The 23,914-nt window shown below is 45.9% G+C and overlaps 1 protein-coding gene and 1 non-coding gene across 2 annotated transcripts in view; both read right to left on the bottom strand.

The window, feature by feature from the left end:
* Nucleotides 1-939: 939 nt before the first annotated feature.
* The window catches only part of GALNTL6 (polypeptide N-acetylgalactosaminyltransferase like 6), a 1,502,749-nt gene continuing 1,479,774 nt past the window's right edge, over nt 940-23,914 (bottom strand). The window contains exons 11-12 of the mRNA XM_019965771.2: nt 21,857-22,006; nt 940-2,191 (exon numbers count right to left, since the gene is read on the bottom strand). Coding sequence (XP_019821330.1) covers nt 2,024-2,191; nt 21,857-22,006 — 318 coding nt within the window. The 3' untranslated portion in view covers nt 940-2,023. The remainder of the gene's footprint in view (nt 2,192-21,856; nt 22,007-23,914) is intronic.
* Nucleotides 16,990-17,062, bottom strand: TRNAG-CCC (transfer RNA glycine (anticodon CCC)). The gene has a single exon. It is a non-coding gene; the product is annotated as a tRNA-Gly (tRNA).

Here is a 23,914-nt window from a genome sequence, read left to right as displayed (position 1 = left end):
TGAATGCTTCAAGATCTCTTGACCAACACACAAAAAAATCTCTGTGACTGTCAGTTTAAACAGAATAGTTCTTCAAAAGAACGCTTGAAACATCAGTAAGGAGAATGAAGTAACTCTTCCCCACCTATTAGCAGAGCAGTGTAACTGGATGTTGGATTAGATTTCAAGGAGAGAACACAATCAGGAACATTTATAAGAAGCGGTTTCATCTGTTTAAGCTTCTGAACGTGAGTGCTACTCTTGTAGGTGTCCCCAGGCAGCTATGTTATTGTCATCAAGGGACTGAACATTTCAAGTGAAATCAGAGTAAGGACCTGAACCTTCTTGGATGATGTAAGAGTCAATGCAACACAGGAGGAAAAGCACTGGACACTAGGTGTTGGAAGACCCTTTCGCCCTGTTAGAATTAGGACCATTTTCTCTAGGCTTTTGCTATTCATCTATAAAAACAGATTGGATTCTAAGAGTCTTCCTAGTTCTAAAATTCAATGCTTTTATATCCAAGACTATATATATATATATATATATAATTAATATAAAACTGAGTTAAAACAACAAAACCCACTCCAGTGTTCTTGCCTGGAGAATCCCAGGGAGGGGGGAGCCTGGTTATGGGGTCACACAGAGTCGGACACGACTGAAGCAACTTAGCAGCAGCAGCAGCAGCAGCAAAACAACGAAAGCAAAATAAAAACCGTTTTCTACCTGGAAGAAAAAACACTTGAGAAATGTATGTATGACAAAATATCATTCTTTCCTCTACAGGCTTATCTCCATATATTCTTCCCCTACCCCCACTGTTACTGAAGAGTAAAAAAAATTCTTTTAAGGATTAAGTGTTCCATTTAGTTTTAAAATCATCCCTGAAATACTGTCCCATGAATAGAAAATGGGGTCAGAAGCACTTTATTAATGGAAAGTCCTTCAATGTGTGTCCAAGAAAAACAAAAGCATCATTAATATCTACACTATAAAAAAAAGGAACAACAACAAAAATAAAGCCAGCCCAAAGGAACACCCAACCAATTCTATGTCCCCAGCCCTTACCAGACATAACTGAAGTGTACCAAGTCATTTTCACACATTTCTTGGAGTGTAGATTTATTTGGATTTAAGAATCTCCTCAACAAATTACATCAGCCTCACTCCATGTCCTTCCTTAATAAAACAATGACTGAACTAACATCAGACTCTGAAAATTTTAAAAATAATAGAAAAGTAAAAATAGATTTTCCTAGTGAAATTCCTCGCCTAAACCTTACATGGTTTTGCTGCTTCCATGAAATATTTCTCTTTGGAGTAACTTGGTAGCATAGTTTTTTATTCATGTTTGTTTTCAACTGGATTCATACAAGGGCACTGAATTAGAACTCCAGTTGGCTTATGGAGCATGAACTTTTATGACCAATAAGTTACCTCTGCTGTGAAAGGAAAATGACAGACGTCAGTGAAGGCATGGAGACGCTGGAAGTCTGTTTCGTGATGTAATTTAAGTCTCAGATAGCACACCCTCATGGCAAAATAACACAAGGACACAGGATGGTATGTGCACTCTAGAATCCTCTGCAGCACTCTGAGCCATTCTAGTTGGAGAACGGGCTCATTCTAAACCTGCAACAGGCTGTCAGAGGGGTCATGCCCTCCATCTCTACCCCCACCCACCCACTTAATAGGATCCATTCATAGCTACTCACTACTGCAGGATTTGACCTGAGAAATGCTAGGATTTATTAACTCAGCAGTTGTTTGGGAAGGTCCCTAAGTCATCTTTGCCCTTGGCCAGCAAGGGGACTGCTCAAAGTTCTCGGAAGCAGCTGGCGAGATTCTCAGCCAAGTTCTTCGGGATGCAGGAAGTTCTTCAGGACGCCCTACTTGGACAAGGCATTTACAGGTCTTTCCAAACAGGCTTCCCGGATCTAGGAAAAGTTATTCCTGACTCCTTTGACCCAGAGGCTGGCTAAAGTTGAATTTTTTTTATCATCTGTAGGGAATCACTCTTTTCGTCCTTCCTTTTTTTTTCTTCCTAGGAGCTTGCATGGTAGTTAAATTTTTCTAAAACAGTCATATTAATATGTTCAAAAACCCACTGCTGAGTCTCTGAGAGAGGATCGCATCTGGCCATGAAGATCTTCTTCTCTGCAGGGTTACAGTCCATGCAGCTGTTACTCACAGGATGGAACAACGTTCTGTCCTGCAGGGATGGGAAAGGAAGGGAGAGATGGACATCATGTATGGTGAATGTTTGGAACCCAAAACATACAGAGGAAGTAAACTGTCCCTGCTATCTCAGTATATATCGGCAGTGTGAGAAATAAAAGTACCTCCTAAGTCCAACAGTGGGCTTCCCTGGTAGCTCAGCTGGTAAAGAATCCGCCTGCAATGGAGGTGACCTCAGTTCCATTCCTGGGTCGGGAAGAAGCCCTGGATAAGGGATGGGCTACCACTCCAGTATTTTTGGGCTTCCCTGGTGGCTCAATCAGTAAAGAATCCACCCACGATGTGGGAGACCTGGGTTTGATCCCTGGGTTGGGAAGATCCCCTGGAGGAGGGGATGACAACCCCCTCCAGTATTCCTGTCTGGGAAATACCATGGACAGAGGAGCCTGGGGGGCTATAGTCCATGGGATCGCAAAGAGTCGGACACCACTGAATGACAGGCACAGTACACGTTGGAGGTGGTGTTGCCATGGGAAACCTGGTTTCCTAGGACCCATTGGTGCCATGTGGGGCCTCCAGAAGGTTCAGCCAGAAACCATTCATTCATTCATTGATTTAAAAAAAAAATGCAATCCATTCATTTCCTGCTCTGCGGTAAGCATTTTGCTATCTGCTTAGGTTTTGAAGATGAGAAGTCTACGAGAAGTTGCTAGTTAAGTACCTAGTAATCCAGCTATTTGGGGGAGAGGGATATATTCAGAAATGATAATTTAGTTCATAGTGAACACTGCCATGGGGCTTCCCAGGTCATTCAGTGGTAAAGAATCTGCCTACCAATGCAGAAGACACAGGAGATGTGGGCTCAACCCCTGGGTTGGGAAGATCCCCTGCAGGATGAAATGGCAACCTACTCCAGTATTCTTGCCTGGAGAATCCCATGGACAAAGGAGCCTGGAGGGCTACAGTCTACGTGGTTGCAAAGAGTCAGACATGACTGAAGTGACTGAGCACACATGCACAAACTGCCACACACACGAGCGCACACACACACACACGAGGACCAGAAGAGTCATCATTTCCCTACTCTTTTTTTTTCTAAATTAATTAATTTACTTGGCTTCCTCAGGTCTTAGTTGCATCATTGCAGTGCATGAACTCTCTAGTTGTGGTGTAGGCTCAGTAGTTACCATGTGGGATCTTAGTTCCCCAACCAGGGATTGAACCCGCATCCCCTGCATTGCAAGGTGGATTCTTAACCGTGAGACTACCAGGGAAGTCCCTTCCCTACCCTTGTACTGAGCCTGTAATGGGAAAGGGAAATAGCCAAGGACCAGGAACAAAGAGAGCTGGATGCAGGGTTGTGAGGGTCGCAGGATGAACACAGCGGGCTGGGGGCTCACAGTGCACAGGCAGGATCTCAAAGCACAAACTCAAAGTTGACTCGAGCTTCTGTCTCTTCCTGACCCCTTTATTGGTGTCGAAGCTCTTCCTGTGGTGTAATTGTCACTGTTTTCTGTCAAATGGAGGAGGCGGTGCTCCCTCAGTGCGTGATAAAGATTTGGATGAAGGTGTGAGCAGGACACAGAAGTTGAGTGGCGACCAAGCCCCTGTGTGAACAGCCTCGATGAACACACACCCTCTTTCCACTGCACAAGCAGGAAGAAGGCTGTCAGTGGTATGAGAAAAGGATCTTTAACTAGTAATAAATGCTTTTGTCTCTTACAGCATCTATGCATTAAAAAAAATGTCCATACCATGTAAAAATGTCCCCAGATCACTGCTTAAAATTTTGGAACAAGGAATGTTTTATTGTTTAGCTTAGGAAAACATTTAGAGGTTCTGATGAATTTCTTTGACTGAGGAATATTAGACTTGGCATGCTTAGAATGAAAGAGTCTCTCAGTCACCCCATGTAAACAGTTCTGGGTTACCCTGCTTGTTAAGCAATATTTAATGTCCTTCAGGACCCGGATGTTTGCATACTTGGGCACCTGGGGATAGCAGGAAGATTAAGGAAGGAGGGAGGTGGCAGCCCAAAGTACCCTTTGCACGTCTCCACGTGGAGTGTACACACAGAGCTCCGTCTGATACAAAGGTTCCCTTTCTCTCCTCTGTTCTCTTTTGAGTCTCCTGAGTTTATTGTGGATTTTGTTTTCGTTACAGCAAGAAGGCTGCCAAGGCCTCCTGCCCATTTTCCTCGTCCCCTGCTTCACTAGCTGCTGGTTGACCCTGTGGAGCCCTATACCAAGGTCACAGGTGTGGATCCCTGTATCAAGGTCACAGCATAAAAGTCTCTGGAACTGACCAAGCCCCATAGTAACTGTTGCCATGAGCCTCCTGATCTCAACTGTCCGGTTCCCTGACCCCCTTACTATGTAAAATGCCCACCCTACTCTCCACTCTATAGCACCCTAACCGATCATCTAATGCCACTGTTTCAGAAGGAATTTGCTCTGTCTTGAGACTATAAAAATTGGCTGCAAGCTTGCAAAAACACTTGGCTCTCCCGTGAGCTGGCCCGATGTTCTAACAGCATCTCCCATTCTGGTAAACTTTATTCTCCTCTCATTCTGTCTCATGTCTGGAAATTCTTTTCCAACCTGTGCATGGATCATGAGAGACCCCAGGGCAGCTGGAGGGAGCTCTCCTTGCAAGGGTGAGATAGCAGATTCTTGAGGAGGAGGGCTGTGCTCTGAACTCACCGCTTCCTTCCTCCTGGGGTGGAAGACAACAGACCCCGCCTCCACACACACTGCGGCCCCCTCGGCTCCCTGGGCAGCAGGCTCCTTGCCCCCTATGTCCTCCTTTTCAGCATCCCTCCCACTCTGTTTCCTGCCCCCACTCTCTGCGAGTTTAGCTACATAGGCCTAGTGTATTTAAACCAATTTCTCAAAGAGCATCCCTAAGCTGTTATATTCATGAAAATTCTATAGGACCTGCTAAATTCTAAACTTCACTTTATTCCACATCTGTGGACTCCTCTTTCCTCTCAACCAGCCAGATTTCTTTCTATTGTCACTTTTGTCAATGTCTCAAGACAAGCAGAGGCTCACAGTTTCTCTCCCCGGACGTGTATTTCCATAAAATGTAAAAAATAAGCGGGGGTGGGGGGGTGGGAAGTAGAACATGTTTTAATTCTCTTCCTTTCTCAGCTTGTGCCTCTCAGCTAGGATACAAAAGCCAAAGCACATTTTTCTGAATATTTTATCTGAATGTTATTTTCTGAGCCACAAGGTGATCGAATTTTCCCAGCTCTCCAGCTGAAACTCAGGCTCTGGCAGATCCAGGTCTGCTCATGGGGACAGCCAGTGGGACGTGCAGACTCAGCACAAGCCTGAGCCATCCAGAGGCCGTCTCTGTGACTGCTCATCAGGTTCTCATACAAGTTGAAAAGCGGAGTCCCCCAAATCTATCTGTGGCTGAGGCGCCTCATCAGTAAAACGAGGGGGTGGATAACATCCATCCCTGAGGCCTCTCCCAGCTGTGAAATTGAATGAACGTTTTATTCCAAAGTTCACTGGAGACAAAGACGAATGATGGGGCATCAAATAGACTCTCTCAGCCACATTCACTGGGCTAATAGATGACTGCTCTCTGGTTGCAGACTGAGCTTCTGTGTCTTTGGCATTTCCAGCAGATCCTAAAGGGGGGCATTCTGGAAGCATCTTTTTTTAAATTATTTTTATTTTTATTTGGCTGCTCCTGGTCTTAGTTGTGGGACATGGGGTCTTTAGTTGCAGCAAGTGGGATCTAACCACTTGCTAACTAAGTTCTCTGACCAGGGATCGAACCTGAGCCTCCTGCATTGAGAGCATGGAGTCTTAGCCACTGGACCACCAAGGAAGTCCCTGGAAGCATCTTTAGTGACCTCGGAACATACATTTTCACCTTTGACCTTGTGTGCTTGTGCTAAGTCATTTCATTTGTGTCTGACACTTTGCAAACCTGTCAACTGTAGCCCACCAGGCTCCTCTGTCCATGGAATTCTCCAGTCAAGAACACTGGAGTGGGTTGCCATTTCCTCCTCCAGGGGATCTTTATACATTATCATCATTATGTTTCTTCTCAGCTAAGCTTTTGGATCTCTGAATGTCATTGCTGATGCTTCTCCTGGCTGGTGCACCATCGTCTGTGAACGTAGTCTCTTGTCCTATGATGGTACTTCTTTAAAAAAAAAATTATTGGAGTATAGTTGATTTATACCCTAGGGTAGGAAATGGCATGCCACTCCAGTATTCTTGCCTGGAAAACCACACGGACAGAGGAGCCCATGGGCTACAGTCCACGGGGTCACAGAGTTGGACACGGCGGAGCAACTGAGCACACAGCTGATGTGCAGCGGTGTGTTAGTTTCCGCTGCACAGCAACTCGAATCAGGTGTATGAACACTTATATCCTCTGTTTGTAAACTTCTTTTCCCATATAGGCTATTACAGAGCATTGAGTAAAGTTCCCCATGCTATATAGTAGGTCCTTGTTGGCTATCCGTCTTATACCTAGTAGCATGTATGAAGTGGAATATTACTCAGCCATAAAAAAGAGCAAAACAATGCCATGTGCAGCGTGGATAGACCTGCAGCCTGTCATGCTAAGTGAAGGGAGTGGGCAGAGGACAAATATCATACGATATCCCTTACATGCAGAACCTAAAAAAGGGCACAAATGAACTTAGCTACAAAAGCCAGAGAGAGACCCGCAGATGTAGAAAACAAACTGATGGTTTCCAGAAGGCAAGGGAGCAGGGCTTAAATTGGGAGATTGGGATTGACGCCTACTTTACTCCTTTAGTCTCCTCAGTCTCGACAAGAGATGCTGGGACTGAACCAAATACAGTTTTTTTTTTTTTTTAATTTACTATCTTGACTGCACTGAGTCTTACTTGTGGCACACAGAATCTTTAGTTATGGATTGCGAACTCTTAGTTCCTGCATGTGGAATCTAGTTCCCAGACCAGGGATGGAACCCAGGTCCCCTGCATTGAGAGCGATGAGTCTTAGCTGTCAATAGATCACAAGGGAAGTACCCCCAGTACAGTTTTTCCTCTGGGCTAGAGTTCAGAGTGCTCTGGTCAAGTCTGCTGTTCCCTAGCAGTCCTCCTTTACCTGGACTGTTCCCTTGTTCAGTTCTGAGGGAAGCAGAGCCCTTGCCCTATCTGTTCAAAAAATAACGCCGCAAACTGTCTCCTGCAGCCTTCCTGCCTTCCCTGACTGCTTCCTCCCATGTTTTTTTCTGTTTTGTTTTTGCGTAAGAGAATTAGAAATCCTTGAGCAGGAAATGAAAATTTTCATATTCACGAATATGGAAATACTCTTTGTAATCAAATCGGGTCAGGCTAAATTCCATTTGGTCCCCAGGGTGAAAGGCTGGGCAGGACTTTTCAGGTAGGTTCCAGGTAGCTCAGCAGTAAAGAATCCGCCTGCTGATGCAGGAGATGTAGGAGACGTGGGTTTGGTCCCTGGGTCGGGAAGATCCCCCAGAGAAGGAAATGGCAACCCACTCTAGTATTCTTGCTGGGATAATCCCATGGACAGAGGACCCTGGAGGGCTCCAGTCCATGCGGCCACTAAGAGTCAGCATGACTGAGTGAACACCCACACACCGGGGGGACACCTCTTGAAAGCAGGCCTGTGTGACCCTCTGAGGTATTCATAGGCCAGCAGTACATTTTGTTAGATTCTGTACTTTTATAGCGTCCAAACTTTAAAAGAACCAAGATGTTGTAGAAATCATTTCACACCGTATTCAGGGTAACAAAAACATCACACGCCAACAACGCAGACAGTAAAATAGGTGTGTGAGTTCATAACGTGTAGGATGACTACCCCGAGCATAAGTGCCTGCGTGGCGACAGGGGAGGCATCCTAGTGCTGGGCAGGGGCTAAGGGGACAGGGGCCTTTATTCCCCAGGAAATGGGGTCAGGCCACTTATTACATGACCTTGGACGATTACTTAATTCTCTGAACTTCAGCTTCCTCACTTGTGAGATGCAGATAATAATATCTGTTTCCTATGTTTGTTGTGGATAAAATATACGTAAAATCACGTGTAACGTCTGACGTAACTAATAGTGATTCCACGCCTCCTCTCCTCTTATCTTTAGTTGGACAGCATCCCTAATTCTAAAAGTCAGAACGCGCAAATCATCTGGTGTGAGTCCAGCTATTCAAGATCGTTTTGCATTTTCTGAAATCCTGGCAAAACAGGATTTGCAAAAATTGGCACCTGCCTCAACCAGTTATCCAAATGGATACATCAGTATCTCCTGGATATGGAAAAGACTTATGGAGCAGAAGTAATCTACAGTTCAGGAATGAGCTCTTCTGTATTGTTATGGTCCGAGTTGCCCAAAATACAACAGGACCCAGGGCATTTTTGAGTTCAACAAATATTTATTTATACTGCCGTATGTAAAATAGACAGCCGGTGGAAATTTGCTGAATGATGCAAGGAGCTTAACCTGGGACTTTATGACCATCTAGAGGGGTGGGATGGTCTGGGAGGTGGGAAGGAGGTTCAAGAGGGAGGAGACATATCTATACCTATGGCTGATTCATGTTGATGTATGGCAGAAACCAAGACGATATTGTAAAGCAATTATTCTTCAATTAAAAATGTGTGCATGCTAAGAAAAACAATGCTCCTCTCTCAATTGTCCCTCCTCTCCCTCCCCACTGTGTCCACAAGTCTGTTCTTTACATCTGGGTCTCTACTGCTGCCCTGCAAATAGGTTCATCAGCACCATCTTTCTAGATTCTATATATATGCATTAATATATGATATTTGCTTTTATTTTTCTGACTTACTTCACTCTGTATAATAGGCTCTAGGTTCATCCACCTCATTGGGACTGACTCAAATGCATTCTTTTTTCTGGCTGAGTAGTGTTTCATTGTGCCACGACTTCTTTATCCATTCATTCATTGGTGGACATCTAGGTAACAAATATTTATTAAGTGCCTTTTATTTTCTGGTTTGTGTGTATCAGGAAGTAGGCACTGAAAGATAACTGAAGATGCCTCTCCGGGCCCTAGAAATGTGAGAGACCAGTAGGTGAACAAGACATGTTTGGAGTAAAACTTGTCAGTGAGATTGTAGTTTTGGGGGGTTAGGATGGATAGAGAAGAATGCACGAGCAGAGAGATATGAACTAACGGGTCCTTTTATGGGTTCAGTTTATTCAACAAAAATCTACAGGGCACCTTCTGTTTCTCAGGCACTATTTTAGATGGTTTGGATGTATCAATAAACTTTAAAAAGTATTTATTTATTCACTTGTCTGTGTTGCGTCTTAGTTGTGGGCTCCAGATCATGTGGACTCAGTAGCTGTATCACACAGGCTTAGTTGCTCCAAGGTATATGGGATCATAGTTCCCCAACTAGGGATCAAACCCTTGTCCTCTGCAGTGGAAGGTGGATTCTTAACCACTGGATCACCAGGGAAGTCCCAATAAACTTAATAATATAAAGATTCCTGCCCTTCTGGAGCTTACATTTAGAGATGGGGTAGGGAGTGGAGCAGTAATGATCAGCATACTCTCACTTCACGGCAAATAGATGGGGAAAAAGTGGAAACAGTAGCAGATTTTATTTTCTTGGGCTCCAAAATCGCTGTGGATGGTGACTGCAGCCACAAAATTAAAAGATGCTTGCTCCTTGGGAGAAAAGCTATGACCAACCTAGTTAGCATATTAAAAAGCAGAGAAGACATCACTTTGCCAACGAAAGTCTGTATAGTCAGTTCAGTTCAGTCGCTCAGTCGTGTCCGACTCTTTGCAACCCCGTGGACTGCAGCATGCCAGCCTCCCTGTCCATTGACAACTCCCGGAGTTTACTCAAACTCATGTCCATTGAGTTTGAGTAGCATCGGTGATGCCATCCAACCATCTCATCCTCTGTCATCCCCTTTTCTTTCTTTCCCAGCATCAGGGTCTTTTCAAATGAGTCAGGTCTTCGCATCAGGTGGCCAAAATATTGTTTCAGCCTCAGTCCTTCCAGTGAATATTCAGGACTGATTTCCTTTAGGACGGTTGGATCTCCTTGCAGTCCTAGGGACTCTCAAGAGTCTTCTCCAACACCACAGTTCAAAAGCATCAATTCTTCAGTGCTCAGCTTTCTTTATAGTCCAACTTTTACATCCATACATGACTACTGGAAAAACCATAGGTTTGACTATACAGACCTTTGTTTGCAAAGTAATGTCTCTGCTTTTTAACATGCTGTCTAGTTTGGTCATAACTTTCCTGCTAAGGAGTAAGTGTCTTTTAATTTCATGGCTGCAGTCACAATCTGCAGTGATTTTAAAGCTATGGTTTTTCCATAAAGAAGGCTGAGTGCCAAAGAATTGATGCTTTCAAATTGTGGTACTGGAGAAGACTCTTGAGAGTCCCTTGGTCTGCAAAGAGATCAAATTAGTTAATCCTACAGAAAATCAACCCTGAATACTCATTGGAAGAACTGATGCTGACACTAAAACTCCAATACTTGGGCCACCTGATATGAAGAGCTGACTTATTGGAAAAGACCCTGAAGCTGGGAAAGAGTGAGGGCTGGAGGAGAAGGGGATGACAGAGCATGAGATGGTTAGGTAGCATCGCCGACTCAAAGGACATAGGTTTGAGGAAACTCAGGGAGGTAGTTAAGGACAGGGAAGCTTGGCATGCTGCAGTCCATGGGATCTCAAAGAGCTGGACATGACTTAGTGACTCAATAGCAGCAAGAATAATATGTAAAATGTGTAGCTTGTTCAAAGGTGCCAAGGGAGGGGCTGGTGTGCGAACTTAAACAGGGAGATAAGGGTGAACCTCACCTGGAAGGTGACACTTGAGTAGGGGAAATTTGAAGAAGGTAAGGGAGTTGGCCATGAAGATATCTGGAGGCAGAGGTTTCAGGTAGGGGAACACCCAGTGCAGAGGCCCTAAGCGGGAACACCCTAAGTGTGGGTCAGAAGAACATGAGGAGGCCAGGGTGAGAGAGAGCAGTAGGAGATGAGTCAGAGGCGATGGGAGGCTCTGTCCATCATGGGGGGACAAGCAGGTCACTGGTGTGGCTGAAGCACAGAGAGCAAGCAGAGAATTCCAGAGGATGGGCTCATTCTACACCAGGAAGAGACTGGGGTGCAATGTTAAGGCCTGGGTTTTCAAGCAAGTTGTTGTGCTGCCTGGGAGCCCACAACTCACATGGACAGCAAATGTGTTTGTAAGAGATAAAAGCTTCATGTCCTCTTATTTCTAATATGGATGGGAGGGAAAGGAGGCTCAAGATGATGAATCTGATTTTAATCCTAGTTTTATCTCTGATGATAATCTTTGATGGTCATTTCATTCGGCAGTGATTTCAGTTTTCCATCTGCAAAATGAATGGAGTGGGAGGAGGAGGGAGGGATGAGAGAAGGGATAAAAAATATCTGCCTTCCCACCTCCTAAGGTTGTGGAGAAGAACCATGTTGATATATGAGTGGCCTTTGAGTTCTGGAAGAACTCTGGAGAATGCAAATAACACCCTGGTAGATAGAAGGGTGGAGAAAGCAATGGTACCCCACTCCAGTACTCTAGCCTGGAAAATCCCATGGACGAAGGAGCCTGTAGCCTGCAGTCCATGGGGTCGAGAAGAGTCGAACATGACTGTGCGACTTCAGTTTGACTTTTCACTTTCATGCATTGGAGAAGGAAATGGCAACCCACTCCAGTGTTCTTGCCTGGAGAATCCCAGGGATGGCGGAGCCTGGTGGGCTGCCGTCTATGGGGTCACACAGAGTCGGACACGACTGAAGTGACTTAGCAGCAGCAGCAGCAGGCAGAATGGGGACGATGCAGTCTTATTGTCTCTCCTTTTCCATTTCTTCTGTGACAGGTACAATTCCTCACAGGACGAGAAAACTGGTCTTCCTGCATCAGTGGGTAATTTGGCCAGTCAGAAATCATGCTTCTGGCGTCCTGACTGACTGAGGCTTCCATGTGCGCACTGAGGTGGAAGCGGTGCTGGCGGCCCCACCGTCCTCTCCATTGCTGGCTTCTGGGCTACAGGTAAATGATGGGTGTGCGTGTACCCTCAATTCTAGGAGCAGCAGAAACCTTACAGAACCAGGAGTGGTATGTTGGAGCTCTGCTCTTCACACCATTCACACTCTGGCCCGTCTCTCGGCTGAATTCTTAGCGTAGTCCTGAGGTCTTGTACACAAGGTCCTGCCCCTGGCCTCAGAGGGCATCATCTCCCCCCACACTTCACCCGGTTGCTACATGCTTCCAGAAAACAAAGCTCTTCCTCACCAGACGGCCTTTGTACAAGCTGATCCCTATATCTGGGATTTTAAAAAAACTTTTATTTTAAATTAGAGTGTATTGGAGTATATGGCTTCTCTGGTGGCTCAGATGGTAAAGAATCTGCCTACAGTGTGGGAGACCCAGGTTCCATCTCTGGGTCGGGATGGAGAAAGGAAAGACAACCCACTCCAGTTTTCTTGCCTGGGAAATCCCCAGATGGAGGAGACTGGCAGTCCATGGAGTTGCAGAGTCGGACACAAACGAACGACTATCACTATAGTTGATTTGATTTCCCTGGTGGCTTGGTTGGTGATGAATCTGCCTGTCAATGCAGCAGATGCGGGTTCGTTCACTGGGTCAGGAAGATCCCCTGGAGGAGGGCATGGCAACGCACTCCAGTATTCTTGCCTGGAGAATCCCACGGACAGTGGAGCCTGGAGGGCTACAGTCCGTGGGGTCACAAAGAGTCAGATACGACTTAGCAACTGAGCAATAGCAATAGCAACATAGTTGATTTACAATGCTGTGTTCCTTTCAGGTGCGCAGCAGCATGGTTCAGTTATACACATATCCATTCTTTTTCAGATGCTTCTCTTCATTTACCTAAATCCTGTTTCCCTTTCTGGTCTCCATTTACAGGGTAGATGTCAGAGCAGCCTTGTCTGCCTCTCTGACCTAGGTTGAGCCTCATGTTGAGTTACCATATTATCCGGTACACTTAATATATTCAATTAAAAAAATTTTCAGCTTCCCTATTAGACTGAAAACTCTGAGAGTAGAGAAAACCCATCTGTTCCTGATCTTGTTTCCATCTGTCCATAGCTGTTTATCTCCCTTCCGTAAACCTGCCGGGAGTCATGTCAACATCATAATAGCTGCTCTTTGTCGAGTATGTATTTATGTGTTGGGCTTCCATAGTGTTCAATGTTCTACTTAGCTTTTCTCTCTTTATCTACTTCAACCACATAAGCAACCTAAAGAGAGAGTGAATGCGGACAACCAGGAACCTGGGTGCATTTACTTGTTCGACATCTGCTGCTGCTGCTGCTGCTAAGTCGCTTCAGTCGTGTCCGACTCTGTGCGACCCCATAGACGGCAGCCCACCAGGCTCCCCCGTCCCTGGGATTCTCCAGGCAAGAACACTGGAGTGGGTTGCCATTTCCTTCTCCAATGCATGAAAGTGAAAAGTGAAACTGAAGTCGCTCAGTCGTGTCCGACTCCCAGCGACCCCACGGACTGCAGCCTACCAGGCTCCTCTGTCCGTGGGATTTTCCAGGCAAGAGTACTGGAGTAGGGTGCCCTTGCCTTCTCCAATCTACTATGGGCCAAACAGTGTTGAAGGTACTGAGGATTCTGCACGAAAGAAAGCAGATAAAGCCCTGCTCTTGTGGAATTTGCATTCTAGTATTTAGTGGCAGCTACACAGCTGCAATAGTACAGGAAGATGACAGGACAGCCTGTCTTCTCCTGGATGTGAAGGTACTAGGAGAGCGAAAGTCAAATCAGAAGAAAGATTTTTGGGCATGTGGCACAGTGGTAAAGAACCTGCCTGCCAATGCAGGAAACACGAGAGACGTGGGTTCGACTGCTGGGTTGGGAAGATCCCCTGGAGGAGGGCATGGCAACCCACTCCAGGATTGTTGCCTGGAGAATCCCCGTGGACAGAGGAGCCTGGTGGGCTACAGGCCATGGGGTCACAAGGAGGCGGACGTGATTGAAACAACGTAGCACACACACACAGGACAGTGAGCTAACACTCGTGAAGTGTCGCGTCCTAGGGGTATTTGCATTTTATTTCATTATCACAATAACTTTCTTTTAAAAAAAATTATTTGGCTGCATCGAGTCTGAGTTTTGGTGGGCAGGCTTAATTGCCCTTCAACATGTGGGATCTTAGCTTCCTGACTAGGGATCAAACCTGTGTCCCCTGCGTTGGCGTGCAGATTCTTAACCACTGGACCACCAGGGAAGCCCCCCATGATAATCTTCTGAGGCTGATACTGTCATTATTGCCATTTGATAATGAGGAAACAAGTTTCCCAAAATCCCAGAGGCAAGACCACTGCTGGTGGTCTCAGGGGGGACTCCCACCCTGGGTCCCCCGGGGCCTCTGCCCGCCCCGCCCCCTCTCAGCCGAGCCAGCCAGCAGTCCAGTCCCAGACCCACACCTGCCCCCAGGGAAGAGCTGTCCCGTTAGCAAATGCTGATCTCACACGCGTATAATCCCAGTTACCAAGGTCCTTTCAAGTGTGACAGTCTCTATCTTGGCCGGCATTCCCTTTAGCCGGTCTTTGTCCACATATTAGAGCCCGAGATAGAAACCGTGATGAAACCTTTCTACTGGTGACCAGAGGGTGGCAGCTGAATGTATGCAGTAGAATGGTGACCAGCAGGTGGTGGCTAAGGTATCCAAATGTGGAAGAAAAGGATGTGACCTCTAAGTGATGTCACAACTTCAGCCGGGTTAAACATATGGAATAAAAACAGAATGGGAAGGTTACCCTGGTGAAAACGTAGTTTCAAGGCAGCGGTGAAGGCCTTTACCTCCCAGGGGCTACTAGCCTCCCTCATCTTTGATTCATCTATTTGAACAGAGGATCCCAGCTTCTCAGGGCATAACACTTATGTCTCTGTTATCTTCAGGGTATAGGATATGATATAGACATTGTGTACCTGGTATCAGCAAGACATTTGAAAATCCTCCTTTTTTCCCCTGTGGGTCAGCTGGAGAAATGTGGGCTAGAAGGTGATTCGCTGTTAGTTGAGCTTGTATCTGGTTGAATGACTACTGCCTGTGGATCAGCGTCAGCTCCATTATGTGATGGGAGGCTCAGTTCTGGGCCTTGTTCACTGGGATCAGGGCCTTGGATGAGGGCCTGCATGCCCACTGATCTGCTCTAATTCATGGCTGGAATAAAACTAGTTCACTTGTTAATAACTTGGACCAAAGTCCAGGCAGGGGTAAATCTGGCGAGGGAGAATTTAACAGAAACCAGTGGATGGCTTACACAGGAATGAGAGGAGCTCCACACAGGTGTAAGACTGAAGTGACATGTCTGTGTAGCAAAGCGAACGTGGTCTTTTAAATACTGAAAACTCATTAAGAAGCTAAGTATGTGAAGTGAAGGCCGAAAACCAATCAGCACGAGCTAATTTAACAGACATTTCTCATGACAAAAAGGCGCTAGACAGGACTTCCCTGGTAGTCCAGTGGCTAAGACTCCGAGCTCCCAATGCCGGGGGCCTGGGGTTCAATCCCTGGTCAGGGAACTAGATCCCATATGCTGCAACTAAGAGTTCACGTGCCACGGCTAGAAGATCCTGAATGCCACAACTAAGTAACCTGGGGCAGCCAAATAAAGAAATAAATGATTTTTAAAAAAATTCCCAACAAAAGGGTGCTAGAAACTCATTCTCGTCCTTGGTTAAACACGCCTAGGATACTGTGTTCCATTCTGGACATCATGCCAACCTCTAGGACCATCTGGAGTGTGTTAAGAATCAGTGTCCAGGAGGCTGAGGTGAGCCCAGTGAAGTCATCTCAAGAACAGTGGCAGGAAATTGGGCCATTTAATTGGAAGTAAGGAGTAAAGGTCAGACAAGCTTTGTTTAAGTATTAGGAATCTGTCTTGACCAAAATGGATTAAATTTAATCTGTGTGGTACCAAAAGCTTCACAGGTGGCTCAGCAATAAGGAATCTACCAGCAATTCAGGATCCACTGGGGATGTGGGTTTGATCCCTGGATCAGGAAGATCCCCTGGAGAAGGAAATGGCAACCTACTTGCCATTTTTTTCAGTATGAAAAATTCCACTGACAGAGAAGCCTGGCAGATTATAGTCCACGGGGTCACGAGGAGTCAGACACAACTGAGGGACTGAGCACGCATGCACCCCGAAGGCCTTGGAGCTTTGTAATACTTGGGACTATCCAGAAATAACTGGGCCGACTGGGGGTAGGCTGACTGTCTAAATGTGACCACAAGTCCAGAACTCTGTAGTGGGGCTTCGTTTATCAGAACCAGAGTCAAATTCCATGCCTTTTAATTAAACTCTTCATTTCCTCATTTTAGGCTCTAAATCAATACATAACCGGAATAATTTAAAAATAACAACGTGTGGCCGTCCATCTGGCATCTTTGTGGGCCAGAAGGAGTTTATGGGCTGAGCGGCCAAAGCCCTGGCTTGTATCATAGGGTCCCATAAATAGTCAGATGCAGACATATGCCAAGAATTCCACCCACTCACTTTCTAAAGTAATGTGACTGTTTCAATGTTATCAGTTTAGCCTGACGTGTACCTTTTAATCTGTATTTTCTAATTTGATGATATTTTAAAAAATATTTAATTTTATTTATTTATTTGGCTGCACCAGGTCTTAGCATCACTGGTTGGATAGCATCACCAACTGAATGGACTGGGACTTGGGCAAACTTTGGGAGATAGTGAAGGACAGGGAGGCCTGCCGTGCTGTAGTCCATGGGGTCACAAAGAGTCAGACAGGACTTAGTGACTGAACAATGGAGTCTTAGTTGCAGTATGCACAATCTTAGTTGCTGCACGTGGGATCTCATTCCCTGACTAGGAATTGAACTTAGGCCCTCTGCATTGGGAGTGCAGAGTCTTAGCCATTGGACCACCAGGGAAGTCCCCTGTTGATGATATTTTTAAGCCCTTTCTTGTGGAAGTTAAACTGTACGAAGGCCTCCAGAGAGCAACTCAGAAACGTGATGCACACTTTTCACTGTCATACTTTGGGGAGGCCTGGTAGTGGTTCTGAGACCACAAGATGTGTTACGTTGTATCCAGCGCAGCTTGGGGTTCATAAGGACAGGGTCAGATCAATAACTGAGTCCATTCAACAAATGCTTATTTAGGAATGTCTGTGTAGTAGGTGGGGCTTCCCAGGTGGCACTAGTGGTAAAGAATCTGTCTGCCAATGCAGGAGACGTAAGAGATGTGGTTTCGAACCCTGGGTTGGGAAGATCCCCTGGAGGTGGGCATAGCAACCCACTCCAGTATTCCTGCCTGGAAAATCCCATGGACAGAGGAACCTGACGGGCTACAGTCCATAGTGTCGAAGAGCTGGACGCAACTGAAACGACTTAGCCTGCACACATGTAGTAGGTATTAGGCAGACTATACAGGAATCAGAGAAAAAGTTCCTGCCCTCAAGTGGTTAACTAAGGGGAGACTAGCTGTGAATCACACATGCGCTAAGTACAAAGAAAGGAACAGAATGGGATAGGAATACACGCAGGGGGCAATTCCAGCAGAAGCAGGAGAGAGGAGTAGTGTAAGGAAAGTAGCTGAAAGCTGGAACAAGAAAAGTGATTCTCGGCTGCCCCATCAGAACCTTTTAGGCCTCCCCTTCTAGATCATCAGTCTGTCCTTATGCCAACAGCAGACTACACTAATAAGTGCATTTCTTATAACGTTTGATACTTGTTCTTGTTCTTCTTCAGTGTTTTCTTGGCTATTCTTGACCGTTTCATCTCCATGTAAATTTCAGACTCTGCTCATCAGTGTCCACAAATAAACCTGCTGGGATTTGAATGGTTTTGCATGAAATTTAAACACCTGGTTAAGAACAGCTACCTTCACAATGTTGTCTTATTAGCCTTTTTTTTTTTTTCAGGTAATTTTACTTTCTTTAATATCTTGATTGAATTTTTGTATGTGCGTGCTGACTCTCGTCTGACTCTTTGCAAACCTATGGACTATAGCCCGTCAGACTCCTCCACCCATGGGATTCTCCAGACAAGATCACTGAAGTTGGTTGCTATGCCCTCCTCCAGGGGATGTTCCCGACCCAGGGATTGAACTCAGGTCTCCTTAATTGCAGGCAGATTCTTTCCTGTTTGAGCCACTAGGGATGCCCCCAGTTTCCAAAGGGAAGCTGAAACATTTCACCACTAACAGGTTAGTGGGGTTTTGGTTCTTATTAGATTGTTAGTTTCTATCAGTTTACTTTCTGTATGGCTAAGACTTACTGGTCAGAGGGTTAAAAACATGAGGATTCATAAACAGACCAGGTATATAAGGTCCCTTGACTTATGACAAAGGCTCCACTTTCTTGCAGTAGGAAATTTTTTTTTAGTAAATTATGATTGATAATTGAATATAAATATGAAACAAATAATCACCCCCCTCTTACACTGTACACAAAAACTATTCAGGAATATGTACCACAATGCGGAAGATTAAACCACAAAGCTGCCAAAGATGCCTTAGAACACTGGCTTCATGTGTTTGGTGTGGGCAAAGATTTCCTAAACAGGACACAGAAGACACTAATCATAAAGAACAGCTCTTCACCAAGGAGGGAGAAAAGGCTAGATACTGACTGGAGTCAGATATTTACAAATATCCAACAAAGCACTATACCTAGATACACCAAAAAAGCTTCCAAATCTGTTAACAACAACAAAAAAATCCAGACAACCCATGTTAAAACATGGTCAACAGATTTGAACGGGTTCTTCTCAAAGAAGCTATCCCAAAAGGCTAACAGACCTGTGTGTGATCTCATTCTATAACCACAGAACTGAGAAAGGAAAAGAAAAAGAAACTGACGTGCTGTGTGTTGTTGGCAAGGATGGATGGGTAGGGCAGGGTTCTCACAGCGTTTGCCCACAGCTCTTCAGGCCCCAGGACTTGGGTGCCTGCTGGCCTGACCTCTGAAGCTGGCCACTGTCTCTCTCTCTGTTAGGCTGTTCTCGGGGCTCTAGAACGGCTCTGCCTGCAAGAGCAGCAGCCCGCACAGAGGTGTCAGGAATGGACACCACACCCCCAACCAGGAGTAGCCCTAGGCCAAGACCAGCTGTGCTGGTGTGTGAATATCCCCTCCCCCTTGCCTCTGGGGTTGGGGACTTGAGCTCCCCCCTACAGGTGGCGCAAGGGGTAAGGAACCCACCTGCCAATGCAGGAGACGAGAGAGATGTGGGTTCGATCCCTGGATCAGGAAGATCCCCTAGAGTAGGAAACAGCCACCCACACTAGTACTCTTGGCTGGAGAATCCCATGGACAGAGGAGCCCGATCATGCACAGAGGAGCCCGATGGGCTATCGTACGGGGTCGCAAAGAGTCAGACATGACTGAGCGACTTAGTAGGACACATGCCCGCAGTGGTACTATCTTCATCACATACCCTGTACTGGCTCTCCTCCCTTTCATGTTTCATGTTTCACTTCCCTGCCATGATTTTTGGGGACATCTCCCAAATAAACTACTGGCATTCAAATCCTCACTTCAGGGTCTACATCTGGGGAGACCCCAATGAAGATATGTGTTATAGTCCCATAAAAACGTTTCCTTGCAAGAAAAGGACATGGGAGGTCGCTTTTACTCTGCAAGGATAACAGGAGTTAATATTTCTTAGCATCGTTGTCGTTGTTATTTAGTCACTCAGTCCTGTCCAACTCTTTGAGACTCATGACTCATGGACTGTAGCTCACCAGGCTCCTCTGTCCATGAAATTCTCCAGGCAAGAATACTGGAGTGGTTGTCATTCCCTTCTCCAGGGGATCGAACCCGTGTCTCCCGCATTGGCAGGCAGATTCTTTACCACTGAACCACCAGGAAAGGTCCATTTCATGGTATAGATTGCTGTATATCAGGACTCACCACCATTTTCCATGTAAAATTTATACTTGTTACCCACTTGGGTGGAAATCTGATCATATACGGTCAGAAGTCGTGCTGGAAATTTTCCACGGTTTATCTCACCAAATTGTTGTCTGTATTATATTGATGTGGAAGTTGAAAATTACACGTGAAATAGCTTCTTCAAGATTACAGGGACTTCCCTGGTGGTCCGGTGGCTAAGACTGCAAGCTCCCAATGCAGGAGGCTTGGGTTGGATCTCTGGTCGGGGAACTAGATCCCACATGCCACAACTTAGAGTTTGTAGCAACTAAGGCCTGATGCAGCAAAATTAAAAAAAAAAAAATCACATTTCAGTTTTAGGATGAATTAGGATGTCTTAGCTTGACAAGCAACTGGGACGTTGACCAGATTGTGAAGCGTCAGGATGAGAATTTGGGAGAAGGCACTTTATCTTCTCAGTGGGAAACCAGGTGGTGTATAAACCAGAAGAATATAGTGACCAGAGTTTGTGGGTACCCCTCTGACTTCAGGATGGAAGGTGGGTCGGGGGAAAGGGTGGCAGGGTGGCCCTTTGGGCAGTTGTTCCACTCATCCAGGGCTGAGATGGGCAGGTCTGAAATCAGGGTCTGCAGCCACAGAAATGGCAGGCAGGGTGGGGTCACGTGTCTTAGTGACAAACTAGACGTAGGGGCTGAAGAGGAGGGAAAGCAGCTTCTCCTTTCAGATGTCTTTGGGATATGGGTGTTAATTTTAGTGTTTTCATTGAAGGCGCTTCAGCAAGTCACTGTTCTTGTCGCAGGGCTCCCCCTGGTGGTGATAATAACCACAAACGGGGCTCACCCTGGGCGCCTGCTGTGGTGGGAGACACAAGGGAGCCTAGTTACACGAGCCCCTCCTCTTCTGGTGGTGGCCCCATAAACAGAAACTGACAGCTGGGGAGAAGGGTCGGGGAGGGTGGTCGAGTTCTGAGATGGGTACGTTTCTGGGCATGTTATGTTCAGCATGGAGACCACAGTGAATAATTCTGTATCATTTACTTGAAAGTTGCTAAGAGACTGGATTTTTTTTTTAACATATAATGTGGTTTTACTTATTTGCTTTTATTTGCCTGCATCTGGTCTTAGCTGTAGCACGCAAGCTTACTGGCCCTGCCACATGTGGGATCTTAGTTCCCTGACCAGGGATTGAAACTTCATTGAAGGGTCCCCTTCATTGCAAAGCGGGGTCTTAACCCCTGGGCCACCAGGGAAGTCTCAAGAGAGTAAATCTTAAATGTTCTCATTACACACACGAGACTGTAACTGCTCAGCGATGGATTTGTTAACTATACTTGTGCCGATTCTTTCTCAATTCATGCATATATCAAATTATTACGTTTTACACCTTGAACTTATTAAGTGTCCTGCATAAACTTGCTGTTTAGTCTCTCAGTCATGTCTCTTTGTGACCCCGCAGACTGTAGCCCGCCAGGCTCCTCTGTCTTCCAGGCAAGAATACTGGAGTGGCTTGCCATGCCCTCCTCCAGGGGAATCTTCCCGACCTAAGGATCCAACCTGTGTCTCTTACGTCTCCTGCGTTGGCAGGTAGGTTCTTTACCAACATAAGTGAAGTCACTCAGTCGTGTCCGACTCTTTGTGACCCCATGAACTGTAGCCTACCAAGATCCTCCATCCATGGGATTTTCCAGGCAAGAGTACTGGAGTGGGGTGCCATTTCCTTCTCATGTGGCAATTTAAATGAAAGCAATGTGTTAAACAAAACAAATCTTTGCGTTAGAGAACCCCAAGCCGAGTAGCGGAGGATGCCCTGCCCACAGGACGCCGGCCCTTACCTTCCTATGGCCCCAGAGCTGGTTCCCCTTCATGCCGTGACAGTCGTACAGAGTGACGGGGCTGCTGTGGGACACGGCATCGAAGCAGAACTTCCGAGTGTGCAGGGGCTCGCCTGGCCGGATATCCTCTCTCCAGCCGAAGGTGAAGAGCTGATAGAGCGACAACAGCAGAAAAGCAACGGTAAGCGCAACTCGGAGAGATTCGCGAGCAGGGAGAAGTGTGTCTGTCAGCAGTGAAGAACTCCTGGCTCCTGTTTTACAGGAAAATAGCTTGGTGTGGGGGTGACAGAGGTGTTGAGCAAGCCAGGATCCTTGCGTTCTGTGGCTGCACAGGGAGCACTGTTGGCCCAGGCTGGCCAAAAAAACAAGTTTCCAGTTAGAGAGAGAGACACAGAGGGACAGAAGGAGGGGAGAAGGTATTTAATGATGCTCTTTATCATTCTTTTCTGTTTAAATTGTTTTTTGTTTGCACCAGGTCTTAGTTATAGCACGTTAATTCTTAGTTGCTGCACGCAGGATCTAGTTCCCTGACCAGGGATTGAACCCGGGTCCCCTGCATTGGGGTCATGGAGTCCTAACCACTGGACCACCAGGGACATCCTTTTACATTTCTCATTTACGTAAAAAATTAGTGGATTAAATGTTCCACGTTCGTGCATGCTATGTCGCTTTAGTCGTATCCAGCTCTTTGCAGTCCATGGACTTTAGTCCACAGCTTCTCTGTCCATAGGATTCTCCAGGTAAGAATACTAGAGTGGGTTGCCATTTCATCCTCCAGGGGATCTTCCCAACACAGGGATCAAACCTGTGCCTCTTATGTCTCCTGCATTGGCAAGAAGGTTATCACTAGGGCCACCTGAAAAGCCCCAAATGCTACACATTGAGCCTAACTGAGCAGATTAACTGAAAAAAGACTAGGAGTAGGATTGCGCTGGATGGATGCTAGCAAGTTGACAATTTTGATTTAAATGAAAGCTAAGTTTGATGTAGTAACTGATAAGCAAATTGATTTCCTGGGGTTGATAAGAGTAATCCTGCCGGGCAGTGTCAGAAGTTTGGGACTGTGACTCCCAGTAAGAGATACAGTTTACTCACACACGGACCGCTCCCCTCATCCCCAACCCCCAGCTGAATAGAAGTTTCATGGAACATTTATCCTCTTTGCATTTAATAGATTTTTAATTGCATTTAATTGTGTCTGACTCTGTGACCCCATGGACTTCAGCACACCAGGTTCCTCTGTCCTCCACTATCTCCTGGAGTTTCCTCAAACTTATATCCTTTGAGTTGGTGATGCCATCAAACAGTCTCATCCTCTGTCATCCCCTTCTCCTCCTACCCTTGGTCTTTCCCAGCATCAGGGTCTTTTCCAGTGAGTTGGCTCTTCATATCAGGTGGCCAGAGTATTAGAGCTTCAGCTTCAGCATCAGTCGTTCCAATGAATATTCAGGGTTGATTTCCTTTAGGATTGACTGGTTTGATCTCCTTGCTGTCCAAGGGACTCTCAAGAGTTTTCTCCAACACCATAATTTGAAAACATCAGTTCTTCAGTGTTCGGCCTTTTTTATGGTCCAACTCTCACATCTGTACATGACTACCAGAAAAACCATAGCTTTGACCATACAGACTAAATTGACTAAAATTTGATTTTACAACATGTAGATTGAAAAGTACAATTTCTGTTTCTATAAGGAAAGGGTATTTTCTTGAGTTTGAGCTGAACAACCATTTGAAGGGTTCAGTGGGAGAAATCCTTAAGTAAGTAGGAACATGGACTAGATCAGCCCTTGGGCTTCTTCCAGTTGTAACATCTCAGTGAGTTTGTGTCATTTTTATGACAGGACTTGTATGGGCCTCACTGTGAGGCCAAGCTGTGAATCCAAAACGGAGAGCTGTCAGAAGGCCCTGTGGATGTAAAAACAAGCACAGTCCTGAATTCCGTGCAGACAGTAAGTACACTTGGCTGAGACCAGGCTCTGAGATTATCCCAGTTTTGGGGTCCTACCTGGGCGAGAAAATGCAGAGAATCTGGCAAAACTCCGGGGATGGCACACAAAA

Source organism: Bos indicus, chromosome 8, assembly GCF_029378745.1.
Source record: "Bos indicus isolate NIAB-ARS_2022 breed Sahiwal x Tharparkar chromosome 8, NIAB-ARS_B.indTharparkar_mat_pri_1.0, whole genome shotgun sequence".
NCBI classification, from domain to species: Eukaryota; Metazoa; Chordata; class Mammalia; order Artiodactyla; family Bovidae; genus Bos; species Bos indicus.
Note: the sequence above shows the minus strand (reverse complement) of the source record. Positions and strands in the feature narration are given on the sequence as shown.